Genomic DNA, 23643 nt, shown 5'->3' with positions numbered 1-23643 from the left:
CTGGAGGCCCTTAATAATGGACGCTGCCTTTCTGAGACACTGCTCCCTAAAGATGTCCTGGGTACTTTGTAGGCTAGTACCCAAGATGGAGCTGACTAATTTTACAACCCTCTGCAGCTCATTTTGGTCCTGTGCAGTAGCCCCCCTCCCCCACACCAGACAGTGATGCAGCCTGTCAGACTGCTCTCCACGGTACATCTATAGAAGTTTTTGAGTGTATTTATTGACACACCAAATCTCTTCAAACTCCTGATAAAGTATAGCCGCTGTTTTGCCTTCTTTATAACTGCATTGATATGTTGGGACCAGGTTAGATCCTCAGAGATCTTGACACTGAGGAACTTGAAGCTGCTCACTCATTGGAACTAATCAGATGCCAATCAATATTAGGGAAGTTAAAGTCACCCATGATAACAACCCTGTTATTTTTGCACCTTTCCAAAATCTGCCTCCCAATCTGCTCCTCGGTATCTCTGCTGCTACCAGGGGTCTTATAGAATGCTCCCAATAGAGTAACTGCTCCCTTCCTGTTCCTGACTTCTACCCATACTGACTCAAAAGAGTCCTGCTACATTACCCACCCTTTCTGTGGCTGTAATAGTATCCCTGACCAGTAATGACACCCCTCTTTATCCCGTTTAAAGCACAGAAAACCAGGAATATTGAGAATCCATTCCTGCCCTGGTGCCTGCCAAGTCTCTGTAATGGCCACTACATCATAATTCCATGTATGTATCCAAGCTCTCAGTTTATCACTTTTGTTCCTGATTCTTCTTGCATCGAAGTACACACACTTTAGACCTTACTACCTTTACACTCTTTCTTCTGCTTCTCTTTCCTCAAAGCCTCTCTGTATGTTAGATCTGGCTTTATCCCATGCACTTCTTTCACTGCTCTATTGCTCCGGGTCCCATCCCCCTTGCAAATTAGTTTAAACCCTCCCGAACCATGCTCGCAGGCTTCAAGTTCAGGTGCAACCCATCAAATCAGTACAGGTCCCACCTTCCCCAGAAGAGATCCCAATGATCCAGAAATCTAAAACCCTGCCCCCTGCACCAACTCCTCAGCCACACATTCAACTGCCATCTCCTCCAATTCTTACCATTGCTATCACGTAGCACTGGCAGCAATCCTGAGAACGCCACCCTTGAGGTCCTGTTCTTCAGTCTTCTGCTTATTTCCCGAAACTCAAACTTCAGGACCTCATCTCTTCACGTGACAAATAGAGCTAATCTTTAGCTTTAAATCTTCTTTTTGTGCATTTTTTTTCACCATACTGTGGATGCATTGGAGAGATGTTGTCTGGATTTGCATTACGGGGGGTGGGGAGGGAGAGTTGACAAGCAAAGCTTGTTTTCCCTGGAGTGAAGAAGGGCACTCTTCACTCTTCTGATATATTGGCACTTGCGAGATGCTCCCAGCATAATCCTTGCTGATTTAACAAAATGCAAATGGCACATTTCACCATATCTTTCAAACAACATGTGACAAAAGAGTGAATCTTTATCTTTAATTTTTTATCTCTCACCTCCAGTTCTCCTCTGCCCCATGTAGACGGAAGGCTGGAGAGTGTTCTCTCTGGATAACAGATGTGGGAGGTGGTGGAAGATGCTTGGTAGCTGTAGTACATTCTTACTGACGGTGATGTTCCAGAGTTTTAGCTTAGTTTCATCTGAAACAAACAGAAGGACACAAGTGAAATAAATAAACACAGAAGGCAATGCAGGTCTCCACCCAGGACTTGCATGGCTGACAGTAGTGAAAAACAAGAGGAAGCTACTGACACAATGAAGGAAGCCCTGAACACCGCCAAGACCAAGAACAGCAATAGATGGAGGACCTTCATTGCGGCCCTAAACGCCAGTGGTGTAATGAGCAGAAATTAAATGGCAGATCTGTACGTTGATGCCATTTACCCTCCCAGCTCTTTAACTCTTACCCAAAGATACCTATCAGTTTTTAAAACGTCCAGCTGATCCTCAGCTTTTTTTGAGGCTGGTACAATTAAGTTCCTTTGTGCATGAAGCATTGCTTCATTACATCACCCTGGAGTCTAACTTTAAGGTTGTATGGTTGAGTACAATGACTCCAAACAAAATGCTTTATTGGAATGCTGTGGAAGTTAACACAGAATTAAATAATAACATTGGAAAACAAATAAAACTATTCAATTTGACACCAACAAAGAACAAGCAGGCCATCCAACATCTTGACAGATGAAAACAGAAGCTGTTCAAAATCAGTCAGTGACACTTGGCAGTAATGTGTGAGAAGAGTCTGATTTGAGATAGTGGATACTAGGCACTCTCCATTGAGTCAGCAACTTTAAATTCCTGGGTGCTAAGTGCTAACATATCAAGTGACTTGTCCTGGGCCCATCAAATCATGAGGAAAGTGCACCAGTGTCTTTACTTTCTTAGGAGGTTAAGGAAGTTCGGCGTGTCGTCAACATCAAATTGAGCCCAAGGTCAAACCCGAGTTCGGCAAGTCCTGAGGTCAATACCCAGAGAACGGTGAAGTCCAGAGGGCAAAGACTAAGGTCTAAGTTGACAGCTCAGTGAGTCTGGAGGTAGAAACCTGAAGATCAAAGACCAAAGTTTGCGAGTACAAAGGTCAAAGTCCTTAGGTCAGCTTGTCCAGAGGCCAAAGAACTGAAGTCTATAATTTCAGGCCAGGGACTGGAAGTTGGAGGTCCACAGCCAAGGATTGGAAGCCCAGAGGCAGCCCGCCCTGGGGTTAGAAGCCTGTCTGTCTGTGAGTGAGTAGAAAAGGGGCTTGCTTTGCTGCTGTTGTCTTGTCCTGTTTTGTTGTTGCTGCTCCTTGTGTTGTTCTGCTGAACATTGTGGATGTGCTATGTTGGCACTAGGTTGTGTGGTCACCTGCACATCCTTGAGTATGTTGGCTGTTAATGCAAATGACACATTTTAATTTCTGTATATGTGTAAATAAATCTGAAGCTGAATCTAAAATCTGATTCTGAACACACTGACAAACTGAACACACTGAAGTGTCCTGTCTGGTTGCATCATGGTCCAGTACAGCAACTCGAATGCTCAGGTACATAAGCTTCAAAGAGCAGTGAACGCAACCCAGGCACATTCTTCTCCATCTCTAGGAGGCACTGCCTGAAAAAGACAACACCAATACCTCAAGAAGATCAAAGATCCCCACTATATCTTCATACAGCTGCCATTGGGCAACACCATCAGGTGTATTTCCCTTCAACCAATTGGTTCTTCAGCCAAATGGCAACACCCTATTCAGTAAAATTTCTCAACATTTGCACTTTGCACTTAACTTGTTTTTCCTTCTAAAACAAGCTGTATATCTGATGCTCTAGGCCTGTGATGCTGTTCTTTAACTTTGAGTGATGAAATTTAAACAACAGTCTATCTTGTGGACTGTATTTCCGGTGAAATTCTTTACAGTGACACGTATTTGAAACTGAGGTCTTATGCCATATTTTGCGGATGTGCCCTCTGGTCCTAGACTCCCCCACTACAGGAAACATCCTCTCCACATCCACTCTATCTAGGCCTTTCAATATTTTTCAGTGCTATCCCTCCTAACTTTTCGCCTTAGCCTCCAACCTCCAGTACCTGGCCTAGGCTCACAGACATTGCCCCTCTGACCTCTGGACAGCGGATCTGTAATCTCTGGCTCGATGTAATCTCTGCTCCTATGTCTTATGGTCTAAGGGTTTTCAACATCCTCATCATACAAGGGGAGACATTGAAAATATTATTTACACCTAGAATAAGTTAGTAAAAACTTGAAAGTTCCAACTATCTACCCAGTCCACAAGCTCAGGTATTAGGAATAAGACTTGAATAAAAAAACCATCTGATTTAAAAGCATCATCAAATAGTCTACAGGTGGAAAGTTCACACATTCTGACTGGGGGCATCACAGCCTGATAAGGGAAGTCCAATATACAAAAATGCAGAGGCCACGAAGAGTGGTGCACGTTGCCTGTTCCATCGCAATTACAGCTCACCCTATCATCAAGGACATCTATAAGAAGTGATGTTTCAAGATGAAGAACCGTCCCGATCTGGGACATGCCCTCTTCCCCATTCCCATCACCACTATCCAGGACGTTCCCCATTCCCGTCACCACCGTCCGGGACGCTCCCACTCCCCACTGCCACCGTCCGGGACGCTCCCCCTCCCCGTCGCCACCATCCGGGACGCTCCCCATTCCTGTCGCCACCGTCTGGGATGTTACCCCTCCCCATTGCCACCGTCTAGGACGTTCCCCATTCCCGACACCACCGTCCAGGACGCTCCCCCTCCCCACCGCCACCGTCTGGGACGCTCCCCCTCCCCGTCGCCACCATCCGGGACGCTCCCCATTCCTGTTGCCACCGTCTGGGACACTCCCCATTCCTGTCGCCACAGTCCGGGGTGTTACCCCTCCCCATTGCCACCGTCCGGGACATTCTCCATTCCTGTCGCCACCGTCTGGGACGCTCCCCATTCCTGTCGCCACCGTCCGAGACGCTCCCCATTCCTGTCGCCACCATCCGGGACGCTCCCCATTCCCACTGTCCGGGACATTCCCACTTCCCGTCGCCACCGTCCGGGACGTTCCCCGTATCTATCACCATCATCCGGGACGATCCCCATTCCCACCGTCTGGGAAGGTCCCCTTTCCCACCGTCTGGGAAGTTCCCCATTCCCGTCAACACCGTCCAGGACGTTCCCCCTTCCCATCATCACTGTCCAGGACATTTCCTTTTCCCGTTATCTGGGACGTTCCCTCTTCCCGTTACCACCTTTGGGGTGGAGACACAGGAACACTCAACATTAGGAGCAGCTTCTTCCCCTCCATATCAGATTTCTTTTTTTTTTTATATATTTTTTTATTGTTTTCAAATAGTTACAGAATAAATGTGTATAAAAAAAAGTGTTACCCAGCCCCCCTCCCCTTAACCCCTCCCCCCTAACATCCCTATTAAAGAAATAAGAAAGAAAATAAAAGGGAATGCCTGGATGTTGGAAGATCCCCACATGCCCCACGGAGTTCTCATTTTTTTAATATATGTTAAAATCCTTTTTTCTTTTTACTGGCCCATTAAGTCCATTAACATTAAAACTTAAAAAATTTAGTAGATTAGTCATTATTTTTTATTATTATATTACTCCAATCTATAATAATACCTAATCTTTCCACTTTCGTGGTATCCTGGGAAATCTTTATAAAAATCTCCATGTTGCTATGTGTGTCTTCACCAATCATCCAGGCAAAAAGATAGAAAAAAATTAAAATATAAAGAAAAAAAAACCAAAATACCCCCCCTACTAATGTTGTGGAGAAAAATCACAACATTACCCCCCTCTGCTGTACGGGTCATGGCAACCGCCATGATTACACACGTGAATCCCACAGTAACCGATCCACAGCCTCCCAGCCCCCCCGCAACATAGAAAAGTATATGTATAAGAGAAAAAAAATACTATTCTCATTTAGTATTTCTAAAATTTTGCTTTTCTCTTCTATAATATCCATAAATGTCCATTCCTTCTGTTCCTTGGGTCAATCTTCATCTTTAATCCATTACGTTTGGAAGCCTCTATGTGTAATTAGCGAATAGATGGAAGTTCTTGTACAAACTCCTCCGCTTTTCGATAATCGGAAGAAAAAAAATTTCCCTCCTCCAAAAAAATTATCAGTGTTGCTGGATGACGCATTGTAAATTTATAACCCTTTTCCCATAAGGCTTTTTTCACTGGGTTAAATTCCTTCTTTCTCTTCAACAAGTTGTAACTTATATCAGGATAAAATAGAACTGGTTTCCCTGCTATCATCAGTGGCCCGTTTCTATTTTTGGCACATTGGGCAGCGGCCTTCAGGATCTTTTCTTTGTCTTGGTATCGTAAGCATTTTATCAAAATTGATCGTGGGTTTTGATCAGCTCGAGGTCTTGACCTTAAAGATCTATGCGCCCTTTCAATCTCAATTGGAGTTTCTCTTTCCATTTTCAATTTCATATCAGATTTCTTAATGGACAATGAACCTCATTTTTCCTGCTTTTTGCACTATTTACTTATTTTATAATTTGTAGCAAAAATTTTATTTGCTGGCACAGAACAACAAATTTCAGGACATACAAATCAGTGATATAAAGCTGATTCTTGAAATATTAAATGAGAAGTAGCTACAAACAAAAAGGAAGTCGTAATTAAAGCCTCGTCCAGCAAATTCCCTGTTGAGTATGAGATTAGAACTCTTGAGCCGCAACCAAATTAGCCGTCAGTATGTCAAAATGCTTCACAATTAGATTGACTTTATGATAGATAAAATGGAAATATCACATAGACTAAAAGTAGCTACTTCAAACAAATGGGAATATATTCAGGTCAAAGATTTAAAAGTAAAGTTCTCTAGCCAGGTACCAACTGACACTTACTTCAAACACATCTGCCCAAGATAACAAGAGATTCTAAATCATCTCCTGGATTTTCCAGCTCCTGACAAGACTATCGGGCATAGGAGCAGAATTAGACCATCAAGTCGGCTCTGCCATTCCACCTTGGCTGATTTATTACCCCTCTCAACCCCATTCTCCTGCCTTCTCCACGTAACCTTTGACTCACTGACTAATCAAGGATCTATCAACCTCCACTTTAAGTATAACCAACAACTTGGCCTCCACAGCCTTATGTAAAGATACTGATTGGCAAACAGAGACTTCAGGCTGATTTATAATGAACAAATGAGAATTATTTTTACAAAATTACTTTCAGCAAAAAAAGTCAATGAAATATTGTTCATGTGAAATGTGTAGGAATCTTAGGGTATCCCGTTCATTAAATAAAACTCATTTTATCCTGTTCAATCTCAATGTTAGGTAAATCATTTTTAGAACATAGACCATCATAGCACATTACAGGCCCTCCTGCTCACAATATCATACCGGCCTTTTTGTCTACTATAAGATCAATCTAACCTTTCCCTCCCATATAACCCTCCATTTTTCTATCATCCAAAAGTCTCTTAAATGTCCCTAATGTATCCACCTCTACCACAACCCCTGGCAGCACATTTTAGACAGCCACCACTCTAAAAACAACCTACCTCTGACATCTACCCTATACTTTCCTCCAATCACCTTCAAATTATGCCTGCTTTTATTAGCCATTTTCATGGTAATAATCTTAGTGTGTGCTGGACAGGCCTCTAAATTAAAAACACACATTATCAAGTTCAAGTTTATTGTCATCTGACTGTACATAAACAACTAAACCAAACAACATTCCTCTGAACCACGGTGCACCCACAAAACATATTAACACACACAGCACTTAATAAAATATTAACGCAAATAAGGTAATAAAATATAATTCAAGCATGTAGAAATTCAAAGTGCATCCTGCCCAATATCAACATGAGGAAAGCCTTTTTGAGTAGAAGATATCTAGAAGACCCCTCCAAAGAGTCAGCAATATTGAAGGATGCAGAGCTCACTAGATGAGATTGACATTTTTAATTTTGTCAAGGTTACCATGGGACAGACAGTGAGGTTACAGTACATGTCAGATGAGATCCAATGTAGTGTTAAAGAGCACATAACAAAGGCTGAACAGCCTCTTCCTTCATAGTCTACATTAGGACCAGTCTTCAAGTTACTGGGCAATTTTGGTCTCTATAAAACCTAGACTAACTCTGCCATGGACAAACCAATCCCAGCTGCAAATGGATGGTGAAAATCCAGAGCTACAGAAATGGCAACAGAAGCTCCAGAGACCTCACTGCTGGGATAAGAAGGATACACCTGGCAAAACATGAAAGACTGGCCCAGGGCAGAGGAATTCAACAAGCTGCTGCCAGTGGCCTTTGCCCCAGTAGGTGAAAAAGGCAAATGGTATGTTGGCATTCATAGCAAGAAGATTTGAGTACAAGAGCAGGGAGATCCTACTGCAATTGTACAAGGCCTTGGTGAGACCACATCTAGAGTACTGTGTGCAGTTTTGGTCCCCTAATCTGAGGAAAGACATTCTTGCCATAGAGGGAGTACAAAGAAGGTTCACCAGATTGATTCCTGGGATGGCAGGACTTTCATATGAAGAAAGACTGGATCGACTGGGCTTATACTCGCTGGAATTTAGAAGATTGAGGGGGGATCTTATTGAAACGTATAAAATTCTAAAGGGATTGGACAGGCTAGATGCAGGAAGATTGTTTCCGATGTTGGGGAAGTCCAGAACGAGGGGTCACAGTTTAAGGATAAAGGGGAAGCCTTTTAGGACCGAGATGAGGAAGAACTTCTTCACACAGAGAGTGGTGAACCTGTGGAATTCTCTGCCACAGGAAACAGTTGAGGCCAGTTCATTGGCTATATTTAAGAGGGAGTTAGATATGGCCCTTGTGGCTAAAGGGATCAGGGGGTATGGAGAGAAGGCTGGTACAGGGTTCTGAGTTGGATAATCAGCCATGATCATACTGAATGGGGGTGCAGGCTCGAGGGCCGAATGGCCTACTCCTGCACCTATTTTCTATGTTTCTGTGTAATGGGCTTAAGAAGAAGAAACATGGTTTGACTTTTATCAGGACCACTTAGCACTAGAACCACACAGAGTTGAGGTGAGTGAAGTTATCCATGTTGGTTCAGGAATCTGATGGTTGTTGGGCAATAACTGCTCTTGAATCTGGTGGTGTGGGACATAAAGCTCCTGTACCTCCTACCTGATGGCAGCAGAGAGAGAGAGCATGGCCTGGATCGTGGGAGACCTTGATGATGGATGCTGCCTGTGACAGCACTCCATCTACATGTGTTTTGCCTGTGATGGACTGGGCTATATCCACCATTTTCAGTGGACATTTCCATTCCTGGGCATCTTATGGTCAATTATGGATAACTCTGAACATCCTCTACATAGCACCATCCAGAGACAGAGAAGCAGTTTCAGCGACAGGTTACTATCGATGCAATGCTCCTCATCAGGATGAAGAGGTCAATACTCCCCAATGCCATTAGGCTTTACAATTCTACCGCCAGGACTTAAGAACTTTTTAAAAGCTATTATTAATGCTTTTTGAGATAGTGATATCATATTATTTTTTATCATTTTAGCATATCATATTTTTTACTGAGTTAAGTATTGTATGTAATTAGTTTTGCTACAAGTGTATGGGACATTGGAAAAAAGTTGAATTTCCCCATGGGGATGAATAAAGTATCTATCTATCTATCTATCTATCTATCTATCAGGGTTCGCATACCAGGCCATTAGGCAACTAGTTATTATATTCTCTACTGTGCACCATCAAACTTTACAAAACACACACGCACAGACACAAGAAAATCTGCAGATGCTGGAAATCCAAAACAACACACACAAAATGCTGGAGGAACTCAACAGGTCAGACAACATCTCCGGACAAGAGGAAACAGTCAATGTTTGGGGCCAAGACCCTTCAGCAGGACTATCACATGGAGTCAGAGGGAACACAATTTCCTTTCTATTTTTTCATCATTCCCTCATCGTCCCAGCAGCTTTTTTACCTACAACGATCAGGTTTCTTTTGTAGAACATTTAAATGTTAAAGTTCATTGGTGATTGGAAAACTTACTTGGAAAAACTTTTAAAACCATTGTTTGAGGGCATGATTCAATGAAGTTGTGTGGAAATATTTCCACCCAGGGAGTAATAACGTAGAATAAATTAACAGGAAAGATGTTGGCATAAAATGTGTTTGTGACAATTGAAAGCTTTGCTGGAATGTTGAACATAATGAGAAAGAGCACAGCTTGTTGAACCTAATAGCTTCTGACTCTTCGGCAAAGTATCTTACACCTTAATGAAGTTAAAGCACATCAATGCATCACTGGAAAGTGATACGACATCTAAAGAAGAACACGCAATACTCTGAGGTTTTAGGTATTATGAGTGAAATACATCAATAAGTATTACAATCAGTAAAATTTTACTTGTCTGTGAGCTGCTCAAGTTTGCAACAAAGAAGGAAAAAAGTGCCAGAATAGCGCCAGTTACCAGAGCTCTTCCACAAAAATTACTGCTGAGTAACCCACTCATTCCTTCTAAAGTGAATTCACGATGATACTGTACAGTCAGACCTACTGGAATGTGCCAGTATATGCACTGAGCTGCCAGAGGAAGTGGTATATGTGAGTACAATAAAAATGTGTAAAAGACATTTATATGTGGGGGGGGGGGGGGAGGCAGGAGAATGGGGTTGAGAGTTCAAGGTAGATTTATTATCAAAGTACAAATCATTACCATCATTATGTGCTATGTTATTTGACAGGAACGATCATGGTCTTATAACCATGATCGTTCTTGGCAAATTTTTCTAGAGAAGTGGTTTGCCCATGTCTTCTGCTGGGCAGAGTCTTTATAAGATAACCTCAGCCATTATCAATACCCTTCAGAGATTATCTGCCTGGTGTCAGTTGTCACATAACCAGAACATGTGATGTGTACCAGCTACTCATACGACCATCCACCACCTGCTCCCATGGCTTCATATGACTCTGATCAGGGAATAAGCAAGCTAAGGGAAGGAGCAGCTTATACCTCTTTTGGTAGAGACATGTCTCCACCCCACTGCCTCTAAAAACTACATAAAGTCATCATATGACTTCTATGATCTTCATATGAGATCTAGGCCTCATATGGAGCCAGTGATCATTAATGGAGAATGTGTGCAGCAGGTTAAGACCTACAAGTATCTGGGAGTGCAGTTAGACGAGAAGCTAGACTGGACTGCCAACACAGATGCCTTGTGCAGGAAGGCACAGAGTCGACTGTACTTCCTTAGAAGGTTGGCGTCATTCAATGTTTGTAGTGAGATGCTGAAGATGTTCTATAGGTCAGTTGTGGAGAGCGCCCTCTTCTTTGTGGTGGCGTGTTGGGGAGGCAGCATTAAGAAGAGGGACGCATCACGTCTTAATAAGCTGGTAAGGAAGGCGGACTCTGTCGTGGGCACAGAACTGGACAGTATGACATCGGTAGCAGAGCAAAGGGTGCTGAGTAGGCTACGGTCAATCATGGAAAACCCTGAACATCCTCTGCATAGCACCATCCAGAGACAGAGAAGCAGCTTCAGCGGCAGGTTGCTATCGATGCAATGCTCCTCAGACAGGATGAAGAGATCATTACTCCCCAATGCCATTCGGCTTTACAATTCAAACGCCAGGAGTAGGATATGTTAAAGTGCCGGGGTCAGGACTGAGCTTAAGTTACCATTCAATGTATTTCTTAGTAAACTATTTACGAACTTTTTAAAAGCTATTTATTAATGCTTTTTGAGAGGGTGATTTTAGATGCATATTTATATTGAGTTAAATATTGTATGTAATTAGTTTTGCTACAATAAGTGTATGGAACATTGGAAAAATGTTGAATTTCCCCATGGGGATGAATAAAGTATCTATCTATCTCTATCATAAACCATGCTGAGATTCATTTTCTTGCAGGAATACTCAGTAAATCCAAGGAACATAAAAGAATCAAAGAAAGACTGCACCCAACAGGACGGACGAACAACCAATATGCAAAAGACAATGAATGAACCGTGCAAATGCAAAAAAATGGCTAATAAATCAACTACGATCGAATGGCAGGGTAAACTCAATGGGCCAAATGGCTTAATTCTCCTCCTTTGTCACATTACATTGAACATAATAGCACAGTACAGGCCCTTTAGACCATGATGTTGTGCTGACATCTTCAAATACTCCAAGATCAGTCTACCCATAAGACCATAAGATATAGCAGCAGAGTTAGGCTATTTGGTTCTCCCTGACTTCCCACATCCTACAAGAGGAGCATTCCAACATATTGCCTGGCATTCTCTCTACTCTAAACAAACAAAACAAAAACTTACCGGAACCTACCCTTGCCTCTGCCTGTTCATGCCGAAGCCTGTTGAGCCAAAGCCATCCCACTCTACTCCCTTTCACTGCGCTGCCCGCTGGATATGGTGGACGCCTTTTTAAACCTTTGGTGCTCTATGTCACGTGCTTGCGCAGTCTAGCCTCTTTTCCCCAAGCAGGTTAAAAAAAATGGCTTCTCTCTGAGATTCCTTACTCCTTCACTCTCAGCCTCTTGCTCCGATTTAAAAGAGACGATTGAAAATTCCTCGCCTTTTTAAACCTTTGGCACTCTACGTCATGCGCCTGTGTAATCTAGCCTCTTTTCCCCGAGCAGGTAACAAAAAGAGGCTTCTCTCCAAGATTAGAGCATAGAATAGTACAGCACATTACAGGCCCTTCGGCCCATAATGTGCTGCCAATCCTCAAAGCCTGCCTCCCATATAACCCCCCACCTTAAATTCCTCCATATACCTGTCTAGTAGTCTCTTAAAACTTCACTAGTGTATCTGCCTCCACCACTGACTCAGGCAGTGAATTCCACGCACCAACCACTCTCTGAGTGAAAAACCTTCCTCTAATATCCCCCTTGAACTTCCCTCCCCTTGCCTTAAAGCCATGTCCTCTTGTACTGAGCAGTGGTGCCCTGGGGAAGAGGCGCTGGTTGTCCACTCTGTCTATTCCTCTTAATATCTTGTACACCTCTATCATGTCTCCTCTCATCCTCCTTCTCTCCAAAGAGTAAAGCCCTAGCTCCCTTAATCTCTGATCATAATCCGTACTCCCTAAACCAGGCAGCATCCTGGTACATCTCCTCCGTACCCTTTCCAATGCTTCCACATCCTTCCTATACTGAGGTGACCAGAACTGGACACAGTACTCCAAGTGTGGCATAACCAGAGTTTTATAGAGCTGCATCATTACATCGCGACTCTTAAACTCTATCCCTCGACTTATGAAAGCTAACAGCCCATAAGCTTTCTTAACTACCCTATCTACCTGTGAGGCAACTTTCAGGGATCTGTGGACATGTACCCCCAGATCCCTCTGCTCCTCCACACTACCAAGTATCCTGCCATTTACTTTGTACTCTGCCTTGGAGTTTGTCCTTCCAAAGTGTACCACCTCACACTTCTCTGGGTTGAACTCCATCTGCCACTTCTCAGCCCACTTCTGCATCCTATCAATGTCTCTCTGCAATGTTCGACAATCCTCTACACTATCTACAACACCACCAACCTTTGTGTCGTCTGCAAACTTGCCAACCCACCCTTCTCCCCAACATCCAGGTCGTTAATAAAAATCACACAAAGTAGAGGTCCCAGAACAGATCCTTGTGGGACACCACTAGTCACAACCCTCCAATCTGAATGTACTCCCTCCACCACGACCCTCTGCCTTCTGCAGGCAAGCCAATTCTGAAACCACCTGGCCAAACTTCCCTGGATCCCATGCCTTCTGACTTTCTGAATAAGCCTACCGTGTGGAAACTTGTCAAATGCCTTACTAAAATCCATGTAGATCACATCCACTACACTACCCTCATCTATATGCCTGGTCACCTCCTCAAAGTACTCTATCAGGCTTGTTAGGCATGATCTGCCCTTCACAAAGCCATGCTGACTGTCTCTGATCAGACCATGATTCTCTAAATGCCCATAGATCCTATCTCTAAGAATCTTTTCCAACAGCTTTCCCACCACAGACGTAAGGCTCACTGGTCTATAATTACCTGGACTATCCCTACTACCCGTTTTGAACATGGGGACAACATTTGCCTCCCTCCAATCCTCCAGTACCAATCCCGTGGACAACGAGGACATAAAGATCCTAGCCAGAGGCTCAGCAATCTCTTCCCTCGCCTCATGGAGCAGCCTGGGGAATATTCCGTCAGGCCCCGGGGACTTATCCATCCTAATGTATTTTAACAACTCCAACACCTCCTCTCCCTTAATATTAACATGCTCCAGAACATTAACCTCACTCATATTGTCCTCACCGTCATCAAGTTCCCTCTCAGTGGTGAATACCGAAGAGAAGTATTCATTGAGGACCTCGCTCACTTCCACAGCCTCCAGGCACATCTTCCCACTTTTATCTCTAATCGGTCCTACCTTCACTCCTGTCATCCTTTTGTTCTTCGCATAATTGAAGAATGCCTTGGGGTTTTCCTTCACCCTACTCGCCAAGGCCTTCTCATGCCCCCTTCTTGCTCTTCTCAGCCCCTTCTTAAGCTCCTTTCTTGCTACCCTATATTCCTCAATAGACCCATCTGATCCTTGCTTCCTAAACCTCGTGTATGCTGCCTTCTTTTACCTGACTAGATTTTTCACTTCACTTGTCACGCATGGTTCCTTCACCCTATCATTCTTTATCTTCCTCACTGGGTCAAATTTATCCTTAACATCCTGCAAGATATCCCTAAACATCGACCACATGTCCATAGTACATTTCCCCGCAAAAACATCATCCCAATTCACACCCACAAGTTCTAGCCTTATAGCCTCATAATTTGCCCTTCCCCAATTAAAAATTTTCCTGTCCTCTCTGATTCTATCCTTTTCCATGATAATGCTAAAGGTCAGGGAGCGGTGATCACTGTCCCCCAGATGCTCACCCACTGACAGATCTGTGACCTGACCCGCTTCGTTACCTAATACTAGATCTAGTATGGCATTCCCCCTAGTCGGCCTGTCAACATACTGTGACAGGAATCCATCCTGGACACACTTAGTAAACTCTGTCCCATCTAAACCCTTGGAACTAATCAAGTGCCAATCAATATTAGGGAAGTTAAAGTCACCCATGATAACAACCCTGTTATTTTTGCACCTTTCCAAAATCTGCCTCCCAATCTGCTCCTCGGTATCTCTGCTGCTACCAGGGGGCCTAGAAAATACCCCCAGTAGAGTAACTGCTCCCTTCCTGTTCCTGACTTCCACCCATACTGACTCAAAAGAGGATCCTGCTACATTACCCACCCTTTCTGCAGCTGTAGTAGTATCCCTGACCAGTAATGCCACCCCTCCTCCCCTTTTTACCCCCCTCTCTATCCCTTTTAAAGCAGTGAAATCCAGGAATATTGAGAATCCATTCCTGCCCTGGTGCTAGCCAAGTCTCAGTAATGGCCACTACATCATAATTCCATGTGTGTATCCAAGCTCTCAGTTCATCACCTTTATTCCTGATGCTTCTTGCATTGAAGTACACACACTTTAGCCCTTCTACCTTACTACCTTTACACCCTTTATTCTGCTTCTTTTTCCTCAAAGCCTCTCTATATGTTAGATCTGGCTTTACTTCATGCAATTCTTTCACTGCTCTATTGCTCCGGGTCCCATCCTCCTTGCAAATTAGTTTAAACCCTCCCGAACCATGCTAGCAAACCTACCAGCAAGGATATTGCTCCCCCTCGAGTTCAGGTGCAACCCATCCAATCTGTACAGGTCCCACCTTCCCCAGAAGAGATCCCAATGGTCCAAAAATCTAAAACCCTGCCCCCTGCACCAACTCCTCAGCCACACATTCAACTGCCATCTCCTCCAATTCTTACCATCACTATCACGTAGCACTGGCAGCAATCCTGAGAACGCCACCCTTGAGGTCCTGTTCTTCAGCCTTCTGCCTAGTTCCTGAAACTCACACTTCAGGACCTCATCCCTCTTCCTGCCTATGTCGTTGGTACCAACATGTATCACGACTTCTGGTTGCTTTCCCTCTCATACCAGGATGTCATGCACCTGGTCAGAGACATCCCAGACCCTGGCACCCGGGAGGCAACAAATCATACGGGTTTCCTTCTCATGTCCACAAAATCTCCTGTCTGCTCCCCTGACTACAGAGTCTCCAATGACGACAGCTCTCCTCTTCTTCGTCCCATCCTTCTGCACCACAGGGTCAGACTCAGTGCCAGAGGCCCTGCCACCGTGGCTCACACCTGGTCAGTCGTCCTCACCAACAGCATCCAGGACGGTAAACTTATTATTCAGGGCAATGGCTACAGGGGTGCTCTGGTCTACCTGTCTACTCTCCTTCGCTTTCCCCCTCTGACTGTCACCCAATGACCTGCTTCCGGCAGCCTAGGTGTGACTACCTCCCTGTAGCTCTCATCTATGACTGCCTCGTTCTCCCTTATGAGTCGAAGGTCATCCAGCTGCTGCTCCAGATTCCTCACACGGTCTTCCAGATCGCCCAGCTGCAAGCACTTCTGGCAGATGTGACTGTGGGAGAGGGGAGTTCCCCCAAGACTGCCACATCTCACAGGAGAGGCACATCACCGTCTCAGGAGGCATTCCTTATCCTTCACTCTCAGCCTCTTGCTCCGATTTAAAAGAGTCCTTTTAGGAGTTTTTAAAATTATTCTTTAGGAAATCCTGCACAAGGATTCCCAAGGTCCTTTGCACTTCAGTGTTGTATTTTCTCTCTATTTAGAAAATAATCAACCCTTTCATTTCTTCTACTGAAATGCACAGCCATACGCATCCCAAAACTGTATTCCAGCTGCCATTTCTTTGTCCATTCTCCTAATCTAAGTCCTTCTGTAACCTCTCTATTTCCACAAAACTACCTGCCCTTCCACCTATCTTCAAATCATCTGCAAACTTTACAACAAAGCCATCAAATCCATCATACAAATCACCGACATATAACGAAAAAAGAATTAGTCCCAAAACAGACCCCTATGGAACATCACTAGTCACCAGCAGCCAACCAGAAAACACTCCCTTTATTCCCAGTCTTTGCCTACTGCCAATCAGCCTATGCTTTATTCATGCCAGAACCTTTCCTGTAATACCATGGTCTCGTAGCTTGTTAAACAGCCTCATGTGCAGCACCTTGTCAAAAGTCTTATGAAAATCCAAATACATGTCTATCCTACCTGTTATTTCTTCAAAGAATTCCAACAGATTTGTCAGGTTTACTATGGTCTATTTTATCATGTGCCTTCAAATACCCTGAAACCACATCCTTAACAACCGACTCCAACTACTTCCCAGCCACTGAGGTCAGACTAACTGGCCTATAGTTTCCTTTCTTCTGCCCCTCTCCCTTTTTGAAGAGTGGAGTGACATTTGCGATTTTCCTGTCTTCTGGAACCATTCCAAAGTCTAGTGATTCTTGAAAGATCATTACTGATGCCTCCACAATATCCTCAGCCACCTCTTTCAGATCTCTAGGATGTAAACCAACTGGTGCATGTGACTCATCTACCTTCAGACTTTTCAGTCTCCCAAGATCCTTCTCCCTCGTAATGGTAACTTCACATACTTCATGGCCCCTGTGACACCTGAAACTTCCACCATTCTGCTGACTGATGCAAAATACTTATTCAGTTCATCCGCCATTTCCTTGTCCCCCATTACTACCTTTTTACCATTGCTTCCAGGGGTCCGATATTCACTCTTTTACACTGAAGCAACTTTTGGTATCCCCTTTAACATTATTGACTAGCTTACTTTCATATTCCCTCTTTGTGTTAATGACTTTTTTTAGTTGTCTTCTGTTGGTTTTTAAAAACTTCCCAATAATATCTGCTCTATTATATGCCCTCTCTTTGGTTTTTTATGTTGGCTTTGACTTCTTTTGTTAGCCATGGTGCATCATCATGCCCTTAGAATACTACTTCCTCTTTGGGATGTATATATCCTGTGCCTTCTGAACTGGCTCCAGAAATTCCAGCCACTGCAGCTCTGCCATCATCCCTGCCAGTGTTCTTTTTCAATAAACTCTGGCCAACTCCTCTCTCATGCCTCTGTAATTTCCTTTACTCCATTGTAATACTGATATGTCTGACTTTAGCTTCTTCTCAAATTTCAGGGTGAATTCGATCATATTATGATCACTTGCCCCTAAGGGTTCTTTTACCTTAAACTCTCTGATCAATTCCAATTCATTGCACAACACACAATCCAGAATAGCTGATCGCCTAGTGGGCTCAATCACGAGTTGCTTTTTAAAAAAAAATCTTGTAGACAATCTAGAAATTTCCTCTCTTGGGATCCTGCACTAACACGACTTTCCCAATCTATCTGCATATTGAAGTCCCCCATGACTATTATAACATTGGCATGCACTTTCTATCTCCCGCTGTAATTTATAGACAACATCCAAACTACTGTTTGGGGGTCTGAATACAACTCCAATCAGGGTCTTTTTATACCCTTGTAGTTCCTTAGCTCTATCCACAATGATTCCACACCTTGCAACCCTATGTCACCTCTTTTTAATGATTTGATTTCGGTTTTTTTTAAACCAACAATGCAATGCCACTGCCTTTCCCTCTACCTTCCTATCTGTCCTTTTGATACGAAATGTATCCTTGGACAATAAGCTCCCAACTATAACCTCCTTTTGTGCATGATTCAGTAATGCCTACAACATTATACATGCCAATCTGAAACTGTGCTACAAGTTCATCTGCCTTATTCCATATACTGCGCACATTCAAATATAACACCTTCAGTTCTGTATTCATCCTTTTCCATTTTGTCTTCTTTTTACATTGCAACTCATCCTGTTGGCTTATTTGGACATTGGTTATTTGTCAGAATTTATGAATAGCTTTTCATAAATTCTGTTCTATTTCTTTATTTTGCTATAAACATTGCTGTGGACTTCAGGAAGGGTAAGACGAATGAACACAGACCAATCCTCATAGAGGGATGAGAAGTAGAGAGAGTGAGCAGCTTCAAGTTCCTGGGTGTCAAGATCTCTGAGGATCTAACCTGGTCCCAACCTATCGATGTAGTTACAAAGAAGACAAGATAGCAGCTATATTTTATTAGGAGTTTGAAGAGACTTGGCATGTCAGAATCAGAATCAGGTTTATTATCACCAACATGTGAAGTGAAATTTAACTTAGCAGCAGCAGTTCAATGCAATACATAATCTAGCAGAGAGAGAGAAGAAAAATAATAATAAACACAATAAAACATAATAACTAAACAAGTAAATCAATGATGTATATTGAATAGACAAATACACTCAAAAACTGTTATAGTTGTACTGTGGAGAGCATTCTGACAAGCTGCATCACTGTCTGGCATGGACGGGCTACTGCACAGGACCGAAAGAAGCTGCAGAAGGTTGCAAATCTAGTCAACTCCATCTTGGGTACTAGCCTACAAAGTACCCAGGATATCTTCAAGGAGCAGTGTCTCAGAAAGGAAGTGTCCATTATTAAGGACCTCCAGCACCCAGGGCATGCCCTTTTCTTACTGTTACCTTCAGGCAGGAGGTACAGAAACCTGAAGGCACACACTCAGCGATTCAGGAACAGCTTCTTCCCCTCTGCCATCCGATTTCTAAATGGACATTGAATCCTTGGACAATACCTCACTTTTCATTTTTAATATACAGCATTTCTGTTTTAGAACATTTTTAAAAATTCTGTTCAATATAGGTAATTACTTGTTTATTTATCATTATTATTTTTATTTTATTCATTATTTTTTCACTCTGCTATATTATGTATTGCATTGAACTGCTGCTGCTAAGCTAACAAATTTCATGTCACATCCCGGTGATAATAAACCCGATTCTGACATCTGCAAGAAAATAAACCTCAAGGTGGCAAATGGTAACATATATGTATTTTGATAATAGATTTACTTTGACTTTTATCTTTCTAATGCAGAGCAGAGTAGAAAGCATGGGCTCCTTGCATAAATATTGTGGTTATGTAACAAGGAATAGTAAAGTGCAGGATACCTGATAGGTTGCTCCAGGTTCTGTTGATGTCCCTCAGAGTTTGTTTCTCAGCAATGGTTCGCTTGATCTCATCTAAAACCACGTTCAGTTCCTTTGACCGTTTGATGTTTTCCTGCTCAGCTGCATGGAGTCTGTCACGCAGTGCTAGGAACTCCCGCTGATAAATATCCACCACATCCCCTAGGGAAAAACAGAGGCTGAGAGTTAGTTACACCATCAGACATAGGAGCAGATTAGGCTATTAGGGATAATAAATAAGGGACAGTAAATCTGCTCTGACCAATCAAGAACTTATTAACCTCTGCTCTAAATATAACCAATGACTTGGCCTCCATACCTATTTGTGGCAATGAATTCCACAGATCCACCATCTTCTGGCAAAATAAGTTACCCTCATCTCTATTCTAAAGGAATGCCCTTCTATTGTGAGGCTCTGCCCTTTGGTCCTAGACTTTTCCATCATTGGAAACTTCCTCCCCGCATCCACTCTATCTAGGCCTTTAAATATTTGATAGGTTTCGATGAGATCTGCCCTCATTCTGCTGAACTCCAGCGAGTACAGGCCTGTAGCATCAAACGCTCCTCATACATTAACCCTTTCATTTCTGGACTCACTCTCGTGAACCTCCTCTGGAATCGCTACAACACATTTTTTCTTAGATAAAGGGCCCAAACTGCTTACAATACTTCAAATGCAGTCTGACCAATGCCTTATAAAGCTTCAGCATTACATTCTTAAAAGATGAATGGGCAGTGAGTCCGTTCTCAGTAATGACTGGAAATGGATTCATGGCCTTGGTCAACCAAGAGAGCTTTTCACACTCTCCCAAAGGGAAACAACCAAGTATAAGGATAGAATGTCTAGTTTAAACAGATTGCAGGTAAAGGCAGAGGTCACTACTCCTTTCCATTAACAATTTCCAGGTAATGGATATTGGCCATATTCACAAATAGCAACACACACAAAATGCTAGAAAAACTCAAAAGGCCAGGCAACATCCATGAAAAAGAGTATAGTCAATGAGTCTAGACCCTTCATCGGGACTGGAAAAAAAGATGAGAAGTCAGAACACGATGGGGGGAGGGGAGGGAGTGGTAGTTGATAGGTGAAACTGGGGGTGGGGTTGGGGGTGGGAGGGAGTGCCGTTGAATGGTGAAAGAGACAGATGGCTGGAGAAGGGACTATCTGACAGGAGAGTGGAGAAGACCCTGGAAGAAAGGAAAGGAGGAGGAACACCAGAGGGAGGTGATGGGCAAGTAAAGAGATAAAGTGAGAGAGAAAGACGGGAATGGGAAATGGTGAAAGCCGGGGGGGGGGGGGGGGGAGACAATTACTGGAAGTTTGAGAAATCTTAGGTTGGAGGATACCTAGAATATAAGGTGCTGCTGCTCCAACCTAAGTGTGGCCTCATCAGTACAGTAGAAGAGAGGAGAGGTCATGGACTGACACATTGGTATGGGAATGGAAAGTAGAATTGAAATGGGTGGCCACCAGGAGATCCCCTTTTTTCTAGTACACAGAACTTGGGAGCTTGGCGAAGTGGTCTTTCAATCTACCTTGGGTCTCACCGATATAAGCAGGCCTTACCAGGAGGATACAGTAGATGACTCCAAAAAACTCAAAGGTGAAAAGTCATCTCACCTGGAAGGACTGTTTAGGACCCTGAATGGCAGTGAGGAAGGAGGTTTAGGGGCAGGTGTGGCTTTGGTTCTGCTTGCACCCCTTGTTCCTTCACACCCCAGCCCCCTGGTTTCACCTACCACTTTATACTTCTTCCTCAACCCCATCTTCTTACTCTGACTTCTAATCTTTTTTTCCCAGTCCTGATGAAGAGTCTCGGCCTGAAACGTTGACGATTTGCTCTTTTCCATAGGTATTGTTTGGCCTGCTGAGTTCCTCCAACATTTTGTGGGTGTTACTTTGGATTTCCAGCATCTGCAGATTTTCTTGTGTTTGTCACAAAAGAATAGTTGGATTGGGTGTAGGCGTGATACCTCAAAAAGGTGCAATCCATCATTAAGGACCCCTATTACCCAGGACATGCCCTTCTCATTGCTACCATTAAGGAGGAGGTACTAGAGCCTGAAGATACATACTCAACAATGAATGAATGGCATCTTTCCCTTTGCCATCAGATTTCTGAATGGACAATGACCCCATCACCACTACCTCACTACTTTTTCTTTTTTCTTTCTCTTTTTAACCTGTTTCCCTTTTTTAAATATATACTTCTAATGTAATTTACAGCTTTTTATTACATATTACAACGTACTGCTGCCACATTAAGAACAAATTTCACGACATATGCCAGTGATTTTAAACCTGTTTCTGATTCTGAATTGTTTCTTTTCTCGTAATTTAACTTTCCTATAATTGTGTGTATTTTTACACAATCACCTATACACATGCAATTATTCCATTAATTTTCCAGCAATTACATTACAGTTCCTTCTGTATTTTCTAGAAACTTCCTAATTTTCTACAGCAGGTGTCACATTATTTGAATGTAGCTATTTGAAAGGTGAATTGTTATCACTGGAGCGTTGTTATCTCTAGTCTGAGTATGAGATGATCATGACTATTTTTGTCCCCTTGGCTTTCTTGCCTTTGGTCTCTCAGTTCCTCTTGTTTGTTTTCCATTCTTGTGATACTAAATAAAACTATTGTAAGCAACATGTTTTATGCCTTATTATTGACATGCAAAAAACTTTTAAATTCAAAGTAAGTTTATTAACAAAGTATATATATGTCACCATATACACCCTGAAATTTATTTTATTTCTTTTTTTTAGATATAGCAAGGAACAGGACCTTCTGACCCAAAGAGATTTAACACACCCTATCCTCATTATATGCATCTTCAGGCAATGCAGATTCACAGTTATGCGAGGAGCACTGCTTTCCCGCCAATACAAATCACGTGCGCACGCCCCACGGTCTCACTGTTGGGATGAGAAGAACCGCTTTCCCGCCAATACAAATCACGTGCGCACGCCCCACGGTCTCACTGTTGGGATGAGAAGAACCGCTTTCCCGCCAATACAAATCACGTGCGCACGCCCCACGGTCTCACTGTTGGGATGAGAAGAACCGCTTTCCCGCCAATACAAATCACGTGCGCACGCCCCACGGTCTCACTGTTGGGATGAGAAGAACCGCTTTCCCGCCAATACAAATCACGTGCGCACGCCCCACGGTCTCACTGTTGGGATGAGAAGAACCGCTTTCCCGCCAATACAAATCACGTGTGCACGCCCCACGGTCTCACTGTTGGGATGAGAAGAACCGCTTTCCCGCCAATACAAATCACGTGCGCACGCCCCACGGTCTCACTGTTGGGATGAGAAGAACCGCTTTCCCGCCAATACAAATCACGTGCGCACGCCCCACGGTCTCACAGTTGGGATGAGAAGAACCACTTTCCCGCCAATACAAGTCACGTGCGCACGCCCCACGGTCTCACTGTTGGGATGAGAAGAACCACTTTCCCGCCAATACAAATCACGTGCGCACGCCTCACAGTCTCACTTTTGGCAACGTGTGGATGTGCGATCTTGTGCTCTTAAACTTTTGCTGTTTTTACCTACAGTGCAGTGATTTTGTGTTTGAAATATTTAACTATGCCTCCTAAGCGTTCGATGTCAAGTCCTGGGCCATCAGCCAAGCGGCAGAGAACCGATTTAACACTTGGAAAAAAGTTGACCGAAATGTGAAGTGACTGTGAAAGTCAGGACTGGGTAACTACCTCCTCAGAGTCAAAACTGGATTGAACATTTTCAACCGCTCTCCTACCCCCTCGCATCTCATATGAAGGAATTGAATAAATCCTGACGCTGAAGGCAGGATTCTTGCATTGGACAATTATCAACGTCATGGCTGTCGTTGGGGAGGTATGAGTTGGGGAGCACTTCGGGTCCAGTGATCACAATGCCATTAGTTTCAATATAATTATGGAGAAGGATAGGACTGGACCCAGGGTTGAGAATTTTGATTGGAGAAAGGCTAACTTTGAGGAGATGCGAAAGGATTTAGAAGGAGTGGATTGGGACAATTTGTTTTATGGGAAGGATGTAATAGAGAAATGGTGGTCAT

General features: G+C 43.4%; 1 protein-coding gene across 1 annotated transcript in view; it reads right to left on the bottom strand.

The window, feature by feature from the left end:
- The window catches only part of mgat4b (alpha-1,3-mannosyl-glycoprotein 4-beta-N-acetylglucosaminyltransferase B), a 275855-nt gene that overhangs the window by 170406 nt on the left and 81806 nt on the right, over positions 1–23643 (bottom strand). The window contains exons 2-3 of the mRNA XM_073067080.1: positions 19551–19730; positions 1529–1672 (exon numbers count right to left, since the gene is read on the bottom strand). Coding sequence (XP_072923181.1) covers positions 1529–1672; positions 19551–19730 — 324 coding nt within the window. The remainder of the gene's footprint in view (positions 1–1528; positions 1673–19550; positions 19731–23643) is intronic.

The sequence above is a fragment of the Hemitrygon akajei genome, chromosome 15, assembly GCF_048418815.1.
Source record: "Hemitrygon akajei chromosome 15, sHemAka1.3, whole genome shotgun sequence".
In the NCBI taxonomy this organism is placed as follows: Eukaryota; Metazoa; Chordata; class Chondrichthyes; order Myliobatiformes; family Dasyatidae; genus Hemitrygon; species Hemitrygon akajei.
This window is presented reverse-complemented; position numbering and strand designations above follow the sequence as displayed.